Source organism: Bacidia gigantensis (genome assembly GCF_019456465.1).
Source record: "Bacidia gigantensis strain McMullin 20006 chromosome Unknown contig_246, whole genome shotgun sequence".
In the NCBI taxonomy this organism is placed as follows: Eukaryota; Fungi; Ascomycota; class Lecanoromycetes; order Lecanorales; family Ramalinaceae; genus Bacidia; species Bacidia gigantensis.
The window spans coordinates 520,053-535,688 of record NW_025408602.1 but is presented as its reverse complement, the minus strand read 5'-3'; the positions used below and the strand labels follow the sequence as shown (position 1 = coordinate 535,688).

Genomic DNA, 15,636 nt, shown 5'->3' with positions numbered 1-15,636 from the left:
CGCTTGTCGGTGTATGCGGAACAGCACTTTCCTGAGCTTGTATATCAAAATTTAGCGGAAAGTTTCCGTCAATTTTCTTCGAGCTGCGGCCGTCCCACAGTGGTCTACCTTTGTACCCTATCAACTGAACAGATGAATGGAGAATAATGTATGATGATGCCTCATACTACTATCCGTCCCATAATGCATCTCCCTCACGCCAGCAGCCCACCAAAGTGAAACATAAGAGGAGACAATCGCTGCTGGAAAAGCCCGCCGTCAATGTATGACTTTCGATACGCCATGCATTTGTGTCTTCTGATTTTAGTCGCAGGAGGGAACGCAAGCTGATGGTCGCTTAGATGGGCCAGGTCTCGGATCCGTAAAAGAGGTTGGACAGTTGGGTCCCCCTGAAGCAACCTTGAAGAAACGAGCTCAGTCGTACACCGATTTCCACTATGCTGCGACGGCGATACTACGGCAAGATCTGAAGCACGAAGTCAGATTGAGCAACCCTAGGACATCGAAGGATGATCAAGATATTTCGACCGAAGATCCAGAGGAGTTACACAATGATTTGGATTTTGCGGATCAGTTACACGCATCTGAAGGGATGTTGCTGGAATCGAGCCATGAAAATTACTCGTAAATGATTCACTCTACAAGAACAGAGTGGCATCGCTCACTCGAGTCTACAGACAGTACTTGAGACAATTGGTTGCTTCTGAGAGCCACCTCGAAGGGCTTTTAGCTGAGACTTCGTCGTCGCTCGATCTCCTAGATGACCTTTCCAATTCATTTAAAGCTGTCGAGGCACAGACCAGCACGTTTCAAAAGCAGTGCGAAGGGTTGTTAGAAGAACAAAAGCGAATTGAAACACTGGCGAACGAGATCGACCAGAATCTTAAATATTATAATTACCTGGAACCTGCCACCAGAAGGCTCAATGCTCCAGGAGCCGGAAGCCTTGTGAGAAGCGAAGAGTTCTCCGAGATGCTAACGCGTATCGACCACTGTCTAGATTTCATGGCAGCTCACGTATGTTCCCCTTTAGTAGACCTGCGCCAGTACTGATCAATTTAGCCCAAGCACAAAGAAGCGGCGACATATCGATCCCACTATAGGCTACTGATGACCAGAGGGTTGACTCTAATTCGTGTTAACTTTATCAACGGTCTTCGTGATATCGCTTCAGACGTGTCTCGCCGGATAGCTGACAAGCAACTGAACGACACTACTATGTCTGCCCTTTTATATGCCAAATTCCGCGTCGGTGCTGCCGAGCTCAAGGAGGTCGCCCAGGAAATCCGTAAGCGGGCAATCTTACCTGCCAGTGTTCAAGCCGGTGGCGAAAGTGAATATCAAGGACTCATGAACGAGCTTTACACTAGTTACTCGGCAACACGCGGTAAGCTTGTGATACCGCTCGCCCGAAAAAGGATAGGGGACATTGCCATGGCTCCAAGTACTTCAAAAGATCTTGTCTCATTTGCACGTAGTGCCATTGGCTATACAAAAGGTGTCTGTTCCGACGAATATGATCTTTGGAGGGAATGGTTTGTGGGTGAGGAAGGAATGTACGACTTTCTTGAATCCGTTTGCGAGCCGCTTCATGATCATCTCCGACCGCGCATTATTCACGAGGTTCAATTACTGAAGCTCGCCGAACTCTGCACGCTGCTTCAGATGCGTTATATGCATGATCAAGATGAGGACGCAGAACCCTTGGAGGCCAACCAGCTCGATTTCTCTGTTCTTATTCGCCCAGCATTGGAAGACGCTCAAACAAGACTCGTATTCCGGACACAGTCGATACTTCGTGATGAAATTGAGAGATACAAGCCAAAGAAAGAAGAGCTTGACTACCCAACTCGCAATCGGCAGGTCTCACTCTCTGGTACAAAGTCTCAAAAGACTCCAACGTCCGGCAGGAAGGCTTCCAACCCTGAGCCATCGACCCCGATGCCTAAGACCCCAATGATCGTAGAAGAAGGTGACTCACCCACAGGCCGCTGGAACTTCGATACCGAAGCCGCATTTCAAGGCTGGTATCCAACTCTCCGCAAAGCAATTTGGTTACTCAGCCGTATTTACCGCCTTGTCAATGTAAGCCACATTCCACTACACCCAAGGGCCTTATCAATACTGAAATAGCCAACAGTCCACAGTTTTCGACGACTTAGCCCACACTATTGTCTTCACAACTGTCCACTCCCTCCTGAGCGCCTCTCAATCTATCTCCTCTCTGACCCATCGCACTCCGTCCGATGGCCGCCTCTTCCTCATCAAACACCTCCTAATTCTGAAATCTCAAATCGTCGCCTTCGATATCGAATACGTCACTCCGGACATCGCCTTCGATTTCTCTAATCTAACCAATACTTTCTACGAGCTACGCGAGCGTGGTGGACTATTCGACCCTCGCAATTGGTTCCGCCTCGTCCGCGAAGGCCTGGTCGGCGGTGGGCTACTTCCTAAGGTTGTAGAGAACATGTTCGACGCCAAGGTCGAGCTCGACGGAAGACTCCGAAGCGTCATCAATGAGTTCACGGCAGGTTTTGCGAATGCGATCACGGCGCCTATCAATGCTTCTGCTCTAGCGAGCCCGAGATTCGATGCCATGGCCGCTGTAGGCAAGATTCAGGAGATTGCGGGGAAAGAGGTGCCGACGCTGCGGAGGAAGTTGGATGAGTATCTCGATGAAAACAGGACGAAGGAGACGTTGGTTGCTGCCGTGCAGGAGATGGTAGTGGGGAATTATGAGGGGTTCTATGATGAGATTATGAGGGAGAAGGAGAAGGCTGGGAATCAGGGCGGAAGGAAGAGTAAGAAGGGAAAGGGCAGAGATGATGAGGTTTGGGATGTGGACATGTTCTCTGAATGGGCCAATGGAGTATTCGATGTTAAGGGGATCGATGGATTTGAAGGGGGTAGCATCAGGGGTGGGAGTGCATGGGGCCGGCCGACGAGCTACAACGGGAGCGTGTATTCGAGGTGAGAGAAAATGGAAAATACGATAGTGAGGCATTAATGCTCCCACGAAAAGTATGTAGCAACTTATTGCTAATATTCCAGATTTGAGAACCTTGCTTCAGTTTTCCCTCCCTATCTCACTCCTTGGATTGAGGTCTATCAGCTGCCCACTTATCAATCCAGCCCGTTCGCACAGGCAAGTCGTTGCATTCATACATACCGTCTCGTCAATCATGATATATCCACAGTAGATCCCTCCATACCCTTTTCCCGATTCCAACACGAAGCTAAGCCAGCAAGCAGCCTCAATTTTCCCCTCAATATCCCCCCACAAAGCAGTATCATATCCTCCTATCATCTCTGCTGCCACAACCCCCGAGAAGTCGCCTCCACCCGTCTCTGCTGCTCTCTTATCTGCATGTCACTCTGTCCCGCCGCGTTCCCTCTCGGGTCGAATTTTGGCTTCGGTTTCGCGGTCCCTCCACCATTCGTCTCAATCCCTTCCATCGGATCCCCTCCCCCGTCTGCATCACCAGGAGCCAAAGCTTGCTGCCCTGCCCTGCCTCTGGCTTGCTCCCGCTTCTTCGGATCCACACTCATCGCCCCATCCATGAACCCTTGTGCCCCACCCTCTCTCAACTTATTGATCGCCCTCACGGTATCGATAGCTGCATGCAGCGTCCTCCTCGCATTGAAATTCTTCTTGATCGTCGGTAATAGATCCCCGCCGTCTTTTCTGGCTTCAGGGTCTACGAAGGGGTGAGAGAGGGCTTCGTGCGCCGTCATCCGCTTGTGCGGATCTACGGTGAGGCAGCGTTTAATGAAATCGCGCGCGGCGAGGGAGACGCTACGCCAGTATTCGAGCGGCGTGAAGGAGTAGTCGGCTACGAGGATTGCTTGCATTTCTTCGACGTTGGAGTCCCGGTCGAAGGGCGTGTAGCCGCAGAGCAGAAAGTAGGTTATTACGCCTATGGCCCAGACGTCGCTGCAGTCATAAAGTGGATATTAGCGGAGGGATTTTTGGGGTTCGGATATGGAAGATGCGGTAGAGCACGTACACTGGCTTGCCATGTCCACTCTTCTTGAAAATCTCGGGTGCCATGTAGCCTGGCGTGCCACACGTCGTGGTGAGAACGTGGAAAGCCTCCTCATCCATTATCCTGCTGAGCCCAAAGTCCGCTATCAACAGGTCTGCGTTGTCCTCCGGGGTTCTGAAGAGCAAATTCTCGGGCTTCAAATCGCGGTGGACAATGCCATGATCATGCAAATATGAGACAGCGGAGAGCGTGGCTCTTATAAGGTCGGCGGCGTCGGATTCGTAGTAGGAACCTTTCCGGCAGATGCGGTCGAAGAGTTCACCGCCCAAAGCTAGGTCGGTGACCAAGTATACTGCGATAGACTTGTCAGTGGTTGCAAGCCAAAGCTGAGGGAGTACCTCAGGTCTTCAAGGGGGCATATACGGTTGTTCATCGTCTCGAAGTAGTCGACGAGCGTCAAGATATTCTGGTGACCTATAGATACCTTTTTCAAGACAGCTATTTCATTCCTCACCTATGTCGTCGAGTCAGCTATGTTCAATACTGCTTTGCTCCATCGACCCTGTGCCATAGGACTCTGTAAGACTAGGAATTTGACGCACCATGTGCTCCCTCCCTGCCATCATGCGCTTGTTGATGACCTTTGCTGCGTAGTAGCGGCCTGTGTCGATATGTACACATTCCTTGACTACTGAGTACGATCCTGCACCCAGCGTCTTCCCTGTCTTATACCGACATGGCTGTATTTGCGGTCTTATCCCTTGATGGGCGTCTTGTGCATTTTGTGCCATAGTCCCAAGGGACGGTGGTAGGTCGCAAAGATTGGGCGAAGACAGCAGTGGAGGCTTTCTTAAAGAAGAAATAAGCACTTCTAATCCTTACGATAGCTTGAGAGGGGGGAAGATCGTGGAGGGGCGGTAATCCGTCAAGACATGCAGGCACAAGGCGCAAAAGGAGGCTTTGAGTGGTGGCCAATTGAGTGACTGGAGGAGCCTGAGATTGGCCAATGGGCAATTATGTCAATGCTAGATATCGAAGATATATCATATGGATGTATCGTGAAGGGGAAGGGGTAGATTGTACAGATATTGGGCCAAATGAGAATGGTTCCTCGGCTCCTTGGCCCTTAACATCGAGCTATCAGTGAAGAAACAGAATTTGATGAACTTGCACAGGCAATAGTTTATGGATCGTAGAATCGATGCTACACCTGAACTCTAGTTCAATTGCCAAATCCTCGCTGCTGAAGCGTATATTCTCGTCTATCATGAGCGCCCCCTTCCAGCACCCCAATAAAATGGCTCTTGAAAATAGGACGATATCTGCCCAAGTCCGAGACATTCAGCGATCCTGCAATCCCCTATGTAGTCGCAACACTCCTCATCCATTCTCTCCACCTCGCCCACTCATCCCACTTCAAGGTCGCCTTGCTCCCCTCATACCTTACCACTGTCCCTTTCCCTTTCTCAAACACCTCACGCCATTCCCGGCTGCGCCCACTCCACCCAGCCTTTTTCATCAGACTAGCAAGAGTGTCTTCCTTCGTCCAGCCTTGCTCGGTAGCCACATCTGGTAGGTAGGTTGACCCATATCGTCTGTTGTGGTGTGAAAACGAGATCTTGATACCGTGAACACCGAGCGTCCAGTCGAACGGAGAAGAGCATGTCGTGAAGTTCATGAGAAGGGTGACGCTACATGAGAGGCTGTACAGTTCTGAAGCGCCGATAGGTGGAAAGCGGCTGTCGTTGAAGGCACTGTGGAGGGCATCGGTCAGTCAGTGCGGCATCATAGACTTGCAAGGGTTGTCGACTATGACGCCTTGACGTACGCTGTCAGGGCGTAGCTGCCCAGGCCGCTCGAGAGTTCTTGAGAGTCGAATGTGCCAATACAGCCTCGTAGATTCTTGTTTCCAGTCCGTTGGGATATGGTGTTCCACGTGATAAACAGGGGATGCTCTTCTACCTTTGGTACAGCTGGTGATGGCTGTTTCGAGCGGCCGAAGGAGAAGAATGACGAGTTCGATGAGGATTTGGAGTTCCCGTTCAGAGCAGCACTTGAGGATGTTGTGGATAGCGATGACGACGTAGAGGATAAGGACGATGCGGAAGCTGGAGAGACTGCTTGCAGCCGCGATATGCAGGGAATTTGCAGAGTCGAACGAGTTGCAGGCCGACGCTCTGGCTCCGCGTGGATTATGTCAAGCCCGTCATCTTCTTCCAACCCTTCCGCGGCGCCCTCATCACCTTCCAGCTCCTCGCCATCTTCAGAGTGCTGGTTTCCGACACCTGAGGCTTTCTGCTTGCTCTTTTGATATAGTTCATAGCGCCCCCATAGATCTTGTACCTGCTCAAACCCCAATGCGTCTCTATCTTCAAGGTCAGCGGTCAAGGTCTCAAAGCAGGTGGCGCAATGACTGGCGTTTGCCATGAGATTGCTTAGATTGCAAGACGTGACGAAGTGGATGATTCTCCCAGAAGATTAAGCTGCCCTCCTTATCGTTTCGGCACGAGCAGGCACGTAGAAGATACGAGACCTCATGGTGATAGGTCGAGGGCCATGACAGACGGTTAGGCAAGGGCCTAATGGCTGATGAGGCTCGATTTCCGTGCCTTGCTTCCTCACGCAGGGATCTTTAACGTCTCGGCCGCCAAGCTTTGAGGGAAACTTGCCTACCTTAGAATGAGCACGAGTGGGCCATGTCATCAATTATCTACTTCGTTTTCAAGAACAAGTCAGTATGGGCACGGCAATCACTCTGTCTGGGTTAGTCATTCTACGCCGAGAATTAAAAGAAAGAAAGCAAGAAAAAGGAGGAAAATGCAGCAATGCTAATGGTTGTCAACAGCTTGGATTGGACCTAATTAGAGCATTTCTTGCAAGCTAGAACTGATGAGTGACACGTGGAAGTATGCACTGATTCCGTGATTGACTGCTGCCTCTGACTTGCTCTCCTCCGCCTGTTTCCTCCGCCGTTGCTTATGCTTCTAGTCATGGATATCCGCAAGTTTGATAGTAATGATCATGATAATAAGCTCGTGCGTGTTCATCTCAGCCGTCGTAATCGTCATGTTGCAAAGGAAAAAGAAAGTATGCATGATTTTTGCTGCCATGGGAACTTATCGCCTCGGCTTGCTGGTATGAGTGTGTTCAGATGTACCACATAGCGAAATGGATTTGGTTTGTAGGCTCCATTGGAAGTAGTGCTGGAGGTTCGGAAAGAGTTTCACCGGGCCTCGCTTGATAATCGATTTGAGGCATGCCTGGTCGCTTTGCAGACTCATTACGTTGAATCCAGCGGTCTTGCTCCGTAATGTTGACGTGACTCACTGCACGAGCAGCAGCAAGATGGGCGTAGTATACCGCCGGGAAAAGAGATACAGGTGTCGTTGAGCGCTGGTACTGGTAGCAGTGCTCGTAAAGGAGTTGATGTAGCTGATTGACTGGCACTTTTGCATCATCAAGGAGCACCTGGTAATGTGTAGGTCTAGCGGTGCCTTGGATAGCAGAATGCGAGTTGAGATACATGTCGTATTCAAAAGGACGAGTTACATCTCGCTCAACCAGGGTGCCGGGGACTGGATTTCCGTTCTTATCAGAGCCAGGGCCTTGAGGAGGAAAGAAGCGGATGTGGTGCCGCTTCTCACAGACAACAACGGTGAACTTTGGCATATATTTCTTCTCGTTATTGCACTTCTCGTAAAACGCCTGTTTGATATCGGCCACCTCGTTTTCAAGCAGAGGGATGTATTGAGCCTCAGAGACCCCGTCTCGGAAGTAGTAGACATGTTTTGGCATGCGTCCGCCTCCAACGTTCTCCATCCAACGCTGGATTTGTGGTAGCAAAAAGGAGTTGATGTTCTTCGGACTAATCATTTCTTGGCGATATCCGTTTGACTCGACAGCTGCAGTATATCGTGAAGCCGTCATGTCCATTGACATTGTCATAGCAGCGAACGAAGGCTGTACCATTCCAGCCCCAGCATGCGATACGTCGGCTCCAAGGATCATAGTTGGCACTTCGAAATAAGGCTTCTTTCCCTTTGCCATCGAGACTGTGCCGCCTAACTTGCAGTGAAACTTCATACTCACGTTCGAGTGGTATTGAGGAGAATTTTTCTTAACGTTTTGACCTGTCACACACTGGGATACAATGCCCCATTTGCAGTCGAGGTTCTTCTTGACTCGTTCGTAGACGTTCTTGTCAATGTTGGAGACCACAACGAACATTATTTGTGGTCGTTTCTTAGCTGCGTTGCCAGCTGCGTAGAAGCAGCCCTCAATAGCTTTAGCTATGTCCGGCACTCCACCAATGATAGGTGGCTGGGCGTTGTCTACGATCCCTCCGTGGCCACGATAAGTCTTAATGAACATTTGAATAAAAGCCTTGGTCTGATCCATGGATGGGACATTGCGTGTATCACCTCCCTCAACGCCTGTGCCTGTCAAGACGCATACGCCCCATGATTGGAGGGGAATTGGGTTTGGTTTCAAGAAAACCTTTCCACGAAGATCCCAGCGTCCAGTGTAGCCGGGCTTAGCAGTTGTATTTTTAGCATATTGAACCTCTGGTGGATCCAAGACGCGAGCATCTGATCGAGTCATTTCCCGATCAATCTTCAAGCCATACTTCATAAGAAATGGATCTTGATCCCACTTGAGATGACCTAGGCCTTCCCGAATGCCTTCAAGTCGCTTTGCTGGCCGGGTTGCTGCAAACTTAATCATGTTGCTTGTCTGGTTCTCATTGAGCTTGGTCTTGTACTGCTGACCATATGCCATCTCACAGAGCTCCATGGGATAAAGCTCCTTCGCCCTCACCTCCACGAGAGGTAAGTAGGAATACGTAAGACGATGCTTGTACTTCTCTAGCATATACTGGACGATGCTGACATTCTTTGTCTGTCCAGTCTCACGATTGACCCAGTCAAAGCGGTAGGTCTCGGCACTCTCGTTGAGAATCCTAAAAATGATCTTCGTTTTAGGGTCTTTTCCTGTTCCTGGGCGACGAATGTGGAAATGGCATTTGACAAAGCGCTTGAGGATCTTCCACGCTTTTGGATCCGGGTCATTAGCGTTCCGCTTTCGAAGCTTTCCTTCGAAAACCACAGGATTCAACTCCCCAATTAGCTCCATAGACAGTGTATGCAATGGCATTGCTTTCCAGAAAGTTGCATTGGAAACATCGACATTGACAACAAGCTTCTTTCCCTCAGCCATGCGAAGGGATTGGTAAACGCCACGCCAAGCTTCGACGCCATTGCCAATACCAGTGAAGAGAGGCCTAATATCCCCTTTGAACTCTTCTGGTTGTTGGAAATAAGATCGACGGAGGTTAATAAGATGCTTCGAAGGGTGTTCTCGGAGTAGATGGTCCAAAAAGTTTATGGCTGAATAGATCGAGTCATCGAATTCGAGAAGGGTACCATCCAGGAACGAGCGCAATGTGTCCAAGCGAATATGGGTCGTCTTTCGAATACGAACAGCATGAATATCAGCGACAACTATGCCATCCTTCTTACGAGGGTTTCGACCCATCTCCTTATCCATATCCACCTCAATCTTGAGCTCATTGGGCAGGTTTCGTCCGGACCTGAATTACTTGTTAGTATTGTACGCCAGCGAGTAGGAACGCTTGACTTACCAGGCAAGCTTGTTGCCATCGAACAACCAGAATTGTCCGATTTTATCCTGAACGGCCTTTGATTCCCAAAGCAGTTGAATCAATTTTCGCTTCTCCTTGCCTGAGCCGATAACAACCTAAAGGGTGTTAGCGAAGGTCTGACGATGTGAGAGCAAGCAGAAGTACTTACATCATATTGATAAACGTCCATTTTTGGCCAAGCGTTGACGGTATGGGAGTTCAGTGTAACCTTGTACGCACGGCCAAGGGTTCCGAAACCAGGGCGCTTCATGAGTACCTTGGGCATCTCCATGCGAAACATGTTAGAAGCGTAACTTGCAGCACGAGGTTCATCGCCTTCAACACCGGCCACGTTTGGTTGATCATTATTGACCGACATGATGATCGATGAAAGGAAGGTTTGGAAAAGGACAAAGAGAGGTGTAGAAGAATGAAGGTCAGATAGGAGTAGATGGTTGAGAAGGGTGCTCAATGTGTATGAGTTGATAGGCTTGTCTGTGTGGGTCTCGGAAGAGGTTGAAGATGAAGATGGTAGATGGTAGATGGTTGTAAGAAAGAAAGAAGCTGGGGGAGGAGGAGGTTTATATACCCCAAGATGGCTTGGCAAGTCGATGAATAGTAGGTCACACTTGCCGGATACTGTGTGAAATAGGAATGAATAGAACGTGATTATGGAGTGTGAAGGGGCATAGAATAGTGAAGAAGAAGAGGCAAACTCGCGTGTCTAAGACATTCACGGGGGAATTGCAAAGACATTGTAGGAATGTTCATGTGTACTCATAGTAGAAAAGGAATTCGCACGGCAGTACAAGCGTAATACATTCACGCAAGATTGTGGTATGAACACAGCGGCAAGTACGATTCACGAGACCGTGCAAGGCACGCGAGGAATAGTAGCTTACCTTGTAGTCCGTGGCATACGCCATCCCTCCAAGATCTACTTTTCGTGAGAGATTTCGCATTGCTTCGCTTAGTACGAGTTGAGGACGAGCCGGCTCGCGCTGCTGAGAAGCGGATCTCGTTTGACTCCCTGGGCGGGATCCAGGTCGGCCAGTGGAGGGAGAGCGCCCACGCGCCTCAGAAGGTCCATCAAAACGCAGAGCCTCCGCAACAGGAGGAGCGCTGGGCTCCCCACGACCACGGCCAAGAGCGCGGGGGTTCCTACCAGCACTAGGCATCGTTGCTGATATTTGGGGACGTGTCTATCTACGAGTGAAGTCAGCCGCTTGCCACGAGTGAGACAATCGTATTAGGATTTTCACGTGAACGCTGAAAGTCGAACGATGTATCAGGCGTTGAAACTAATGAAATAAGGTGTGACGATGAATGACCAAACAGCAGTGGCAATCAAAACTACACTCAGACCCGAGGGTGTGACTCGAGATGATGTGTGAACAATCTTAAGACATTGATCTGGTGAGAAGAATAACCGTGTGTGATAATGAAGACTCTTGAATTTTGATAGTGAAGTGTAGAAGAGTGGGTGTTCGAGTGTGAAAGTGAAATTTTGGGTTGAGACTTGTGTGGGGCAAAATGAGGTGTTGCTATGGTGATTGCTTACACAATAATAAGAAAGAAGTGAGGCGCCGAAAAGTGTCTATTGTTTGTTGTAGCAGCGGTTGAAAGAAGCTTCAACTGATGGTTTGTTGATGTTGTTTGGTGTGTCAAATTGAATCGAAGCCGAGTTTGGTAAACGGTGAACGTGTTAGATTCAGAACGACAAATTACGGGAGCACCAATTCGCGTGAGTCAACGAAGTAGATAGTGGTGTTGGTCAGATAGAAGAAGACGAAGAGGGGGGACGGTGAAAGAAGGAAGGAGGTAGAAGGAGTAAGGGTGGTTGAGGAGGTGGAGGTGGTCGTAAGAAGGAGCGAGGCAAGGCGATCAAGGCCGGGTGCGCTAGTCCACTAGCGTGGTTTCTTTTTGATCGACGATGAGGTGATAGCGAGGAATGCAAGAACCTGGCTCGAGTAGTCTGTCTTGGTCCCGTTGATTGAGATGAGTAGGAATGCCTTACCCCTTTGTATCATGAAACGTCGCATGGCATAGCTGATGTATTTCTTAGGCTACCATAGGACAATGGTGACGCATAAGATTTCTGGTATAAGAGCTGACTATTGGATGATCACGTACTGTATGGTAATTTCGCACCAGGATGTATAAATCCTTCTGCCCAGTAGAAACCTGCTGCCTACCGTGCGAGGAACACTGTCTCTCTTTTGAATGAGGGAAATACACTCGGATTTTCCCTCAACCTCGCTATGCACACAACCTGGGTATCGACAGATTTGACGTCACGCAAACCTTTCTCTGGAAACGCCTTTTCTTTCTAATGAATTCGATGCTGCCTAGCATGCTTTCTTACGGTACGAAACGGTGATGCTTCAGCGTCAGTCAAGATAGCGCTCTAGAATGTGTTCCGACCTATAACAAACTCAATCCTTTATCGAGAATAGTATGGAGCTGTGTCTTACGTCAATACTACAACAAGGTGGATAGAAAAGGCAAATACTTACTTCCTGCTGGAACTGGATAAGGTGGATAACCAACCGGGGGGACTTGAGGCATTGGAGGTAGACCAGGCCGTTGCTGCATTGGCGGGACTGATCCAGGTTGAACATATGGCGGTGGTGGACCTTGCAGTTGAGGTGTCTGCGGGGGTGGGATGTGTTGAGGTGGCGGAGGAGGATGACTAGCCCCAGTGACTCCCCTAGCTGCTTGTGGAGGTAATTGGGAGATATGAGTAGGAACGTGGGTTTCCCGGATTAATCGAACGAGCCCGGCAGGATTGAACTTGGTTGCAGTGTAGGTCTCTGCCTTTGGTATGATGCTGAGAAGATAGGTGATGTCTCGAGGCAATGGTGGAATTGCATAGGACTGTGGTAGGGGTGGACGGACAGATTGGAGCGGTATTTGCTGATGTGATTGCTGACTGTTCTGCTTAATCATGGGCTGGGCCGGAGCTGGCTTCAAAGGTGATGCACCGCCGCGCATAGCTTTTCGCGGACGGTCTGACTCGTTATCTGATTCATCCAGAGGCAAAGGGCGTTTGGGCGAATTCGTAGAGACTTGAATGAATTGAGCTTCAGGCGCAATGGCCTGTATGGTAGGGAGAAATTTGGGCTTTGTTTGCTTAGCAGGAGATATGATGGGACGGATGGCAGTTGGATCGAAGCCATCATCAGAAAAGCGCTTGGAGAACAGCGCGAGAGAAGGATCCTCGGGGAACAGATCACTCATACGCTTCTCCAGCTTCACAATTTGGCTCAGTTCGCCATAGCGGGACTCAAAATCGTGGAAGAAAGCATACAGAGGCTTTGCTTTGGCCGTCGTCTCAGGTTTATGGGCTAGTCGAGTCACTACGGTCTCGAAGACAACTCTAGCGTCTGTGCAGTGTCAGTGTTAATCAAAGTGTACGGAGCTGGATCTTGGCTTACTCGTATGGTCGTTGTTTGCAACGAGATGCTTGATGTATTCCAAAGCAAATGCTTCATCCTCCTGAAAGAGCTTTAGGCCGCGCTCGAATATTTTCCGTCCCGTGTCGGGTTCATAGCAATGAAACTCAATCAAGGCAGCTTGCACGTAGACATCAGAGGTGACTCGCCCACGCTTTCTAGCATCTGAAAATACTCCGCGAGCACCGCCCACTCCCACCCCCCTTTACCTTGAATACGACGCAGGGCCCTCATCAATGCTATCCAGACATGAGACAAAGTACGCGACAGCAGACGCATTTGGACTGCATGAACGTTCTTGGTGGCTTCAATTCGCTCGGCTTTCTGTTTCTCTCGATTCTTCATATCTTCTTGGCGAAGCTCTTCGTCTTCATCACCCTTTTCATCCCCTGCAATCCCGTTTGTAGGCTGCTCAGTAACACTGACCTGGTGCTGGACCTCAATGAGAGCTAAGTCCTGTTCCTCTCGCGCCTTGGATCTGGCAATTAGTTCATAAAGCGCATCTAAGACCTTGTCAAATGGCTCTCTGACTGAAGCAGCACGGCGTAAAGTCTTCTCCTCCCCTTCCTCACTAGAGGTGACAAACTCTATACGATCTGCACGTTTGAACGCTAATAGACAACTCTCGGGATTCGCAGCAATACCCTGTTTCAGGAAATCATCACCTGCCTCGTCCATGTTGTTGGCAAAGCAAAACTCGCTTGCGTCACACCAAAGCTCTGGCCAGAATCTCATGGCCATTAAAGCATGCTTATATACAAAGATGACTCGAGCTTTGTAGCCGTCCAGATCGTCTTGCTTGAGAACAAGCGGATCGTCTATCTCCCATCGTATCCACCGCTTCCAGATACTGAGCTGTTCTAAATATTCGGTGTCACCTTCGAAGCCGAGAGCAGGTGGAAGTGAGGGCAACGTCGTCCTTTTGAGATTTCGTGTGATATTTTGGAGTTCTGTGTAGGATGCTCGTGCGGACATGTAAGCTGGTGACTGGTCTTGAAGAAATTTGCGCCCCTAATGCTCTTAGATTGATGTCATTGCCGAGGGTTGTTTCACTTACCGTCATTTTGTTCAAGCCCATCTCAAATCCGTCATACTCCTTCCATAGAGTATTCGTGGCTTGTGTAGGGACGCATATGGCCTGTTGATATGTCTTTCGAAGCTCGTCCATCTTTTGTTGATCTTGCCAATTGCTGCCGCCAAGGATTCCAGGTCCCGATTTGAGGAAAAGGATGTAGTCTTGCCACATCCGGCCGGCATCTTTGTCGAGTCCCACTTGTACCACGGCAAGTTCGTAGGCTTGATGGATAATTTGACGACCTGTGCCTGAAGTATCGGTTGTGAGGTTGTTGTGACGACGGACATGGTCCAGGTACACGGACCAGAGCGGTAGATACGGCATTTGTATGAGACTCTTACCAAGCACGTTGTCAATACCGTTCCGGTTGTTTGCTTCATTTTCCATTTGAGCATAAGAAACCCAGACTTCAGCCTAGTGAATGGATTAGCTGGAACTCACGAGGCGGTAAAAGTCCCATCTTACCGCAAATGGAAATAGTGAAAGAAATTTCTCATAAGTGCTGCGAGCATCTTCCGACTTGGATCTCCTCTTGTGCTCGTCAATGAGACCTAGCCACGCTTCTATATCACCCCGTGGGTCGTCCTTGATCCTATCCTCTAGCATCCCTATTTTGTCGTGCGGAAGCCGTGCTTTTGGAAGTACACTCGCTACGTTCGGTACATCTTGAGGCGGCGCTTTTACCGGCACCGCCGAAATCTCAGCTCCAGACTGGCTCGGAGTACCAAAAGGTGTTTCGACAGCGCCATCTAGGTTTGGGACTGGCGTTGCGTTCGAGACAGCACGGCCTTGGACATCAGTACCCGAAGATATTGTATTTGATGGATCAACAACAGCAAGAACACGAGAAGCAGGTGGAGAAGAGACAGAGGCTCCGTTCACGCTGGGAACGACGGCCTGCTGTGCGCTTTGAGAAGGCATTATATCATTGGTTTGCTCTGTTATAATGACGTTGCTGCTTGAACTGGCACTGGAGGAACCTCGCGACATTGACCTGGATTGACTCTGCCGATCCGCTGCAAGGTCAGAGGTGGCGACAGCAACAGGGAAATGAGCTAGAGCGGGTTTGGAAGTGGTGTTAGAGGTGGGGTTGTTGGACTTGGAAGGATCAACAGGTGTTGTGCTAATAGGAGACAAAACAGCGGAAACAGCTGGCTCTGCTGGGGCAGGGTCATAGCTATTGGAGGACTGATATTCTTGTGTGAATGCGCTACCTCCATCCGCTGTACCAGAGATATTTGCAGTCTCCATACGCACTGCCTCGAAGTATCACAAGCCGTTGCCTTACCAGTGCGGTTTGTCTCCTCCCTTGACTGTCTCAGGATAGGAAAGATGCGACCGTGGAGGGAACGGGGTGAAGATCGATTGCGAAAGGTTGCCGTGGGCGTGTAAAGCGAATGTCAAGAAGATCTCAAAGAGTTCAAGGAAGGAGGATGCTCATCAAAGGGAGAAAACGGATGTGGTCCGTGGAGGTGG

The 15,636-nt window shown here is 49.7% G+C and overlaps 5 protein-coding genes across 5 annotated transcripts; 1 reads left to right on the top strand and 4 right to left on the bottom strand.

The window, feature by feature from the left end:
- Positions 1 to 146: 146 nt before the first annotated feature.
- On the top strand, positions 147 to 2,977 carry KY384_005821 (uncharacterized protein; the record flags this gene model as incomplete). Its single annotated transcript, XM_044814319.1, has 5 exons — positions 147 to 263; positions 314 to 624; positions 678 to 1,017; positions 1,063 to 2,085; positions 2,141 to 2,977. The coding sequence occupies 5 exons, from the start codon at positions 147 to 149 to the stop codon at positions 2,975 to 2,977; spliced, it is 2,628 nt and encodes an 875-aa protein (XP_044668469.1).
- Positions 2,978 to 3,306: 329 nt separating this feature from the next.
- On the bottom strand, positions 3,307 to 4,780 carry KY384_005820 (uncharacterized protein; the record flags this gene model as incomplete). The annotated part of the gene is made up of 4 exons (XM_044814318.1): positions 3,307 to 3,937; positions 4,011 to 4,375; positions 4,474 to 4,503; positions 4,592 to 4,780. The coding sequence occupies 4 exons, from the start codon at positions 4,778 to 4,780 to the stop codon at positions 3,307 to 3,309; spliced, it is 1,215 nt and encodes a 404-aa protein (XP_044668468.1).
- A 569-nt stretch (positions 4,781 to 5,349) lies between these two features.
- Positions 5,350 to 6,416, bottom strand: KY384_005819 (uncharacterized protein; the record flags this gene model as incomplete). The annotated part of the gene is made up of 2 exons (XM_044814317.1): positions 5,350 to 5,743; positions 5,818 to 6,416. 2 exons carry the CDS (start codon positions 6,414 to 6,416, stop codon positions 5,350 to 5,352), a joined length of 993 nt encoding a protein of 330 aa, XP_044668467.1.
- Positions 6,417 to 7,136: 720 nt separating this feature from the next.
- KY384_005818 (uncharacterized protein) lies at positions 7,137 to 10,009 on the bottom strand (the record flags this gene model as incomplete). Its single annotated transcript, XM_044814316.1, has 3 exons — positions 7,137 to 9,579; positions 9,631 to 9,746; positions 9,800 to 10,009. 3 exons carry the CDS (start codon positions 10,007 to 10,009, stop codon positions 7,137 to 7,139), a joined length of 2,769 nt encoding a protein of 922 aa, XP_044668466.1.
- Positions 10,010 to 12,073: 2,064 nt separating this feature from the next.
- On the bottom strand, positions 12,074 to 15,411 carry KY384_005817 (uncharacterized protein; the record flags this gene model as incomplete). The annotated part of the gene is made up of 6 exons (XM_044814315.1): positions 12,074 to 12,093; positions 12,147 to 13,016; positions 13,068 to 13,250; positions 13,361 to 14,096; positions 14,143 to 14,574; positions 14,626 to 15,411. 6 exons carry the CDS (start codon positions 15,409 to 15,411, stop codon positions 12,074 to 12,076), a joined length of 3,027 nt encoding a protein of 1,008 aa, XP_044668465.1.
- Positions 15,412 to 15,636: the final 225 nt, after the last annotated feature.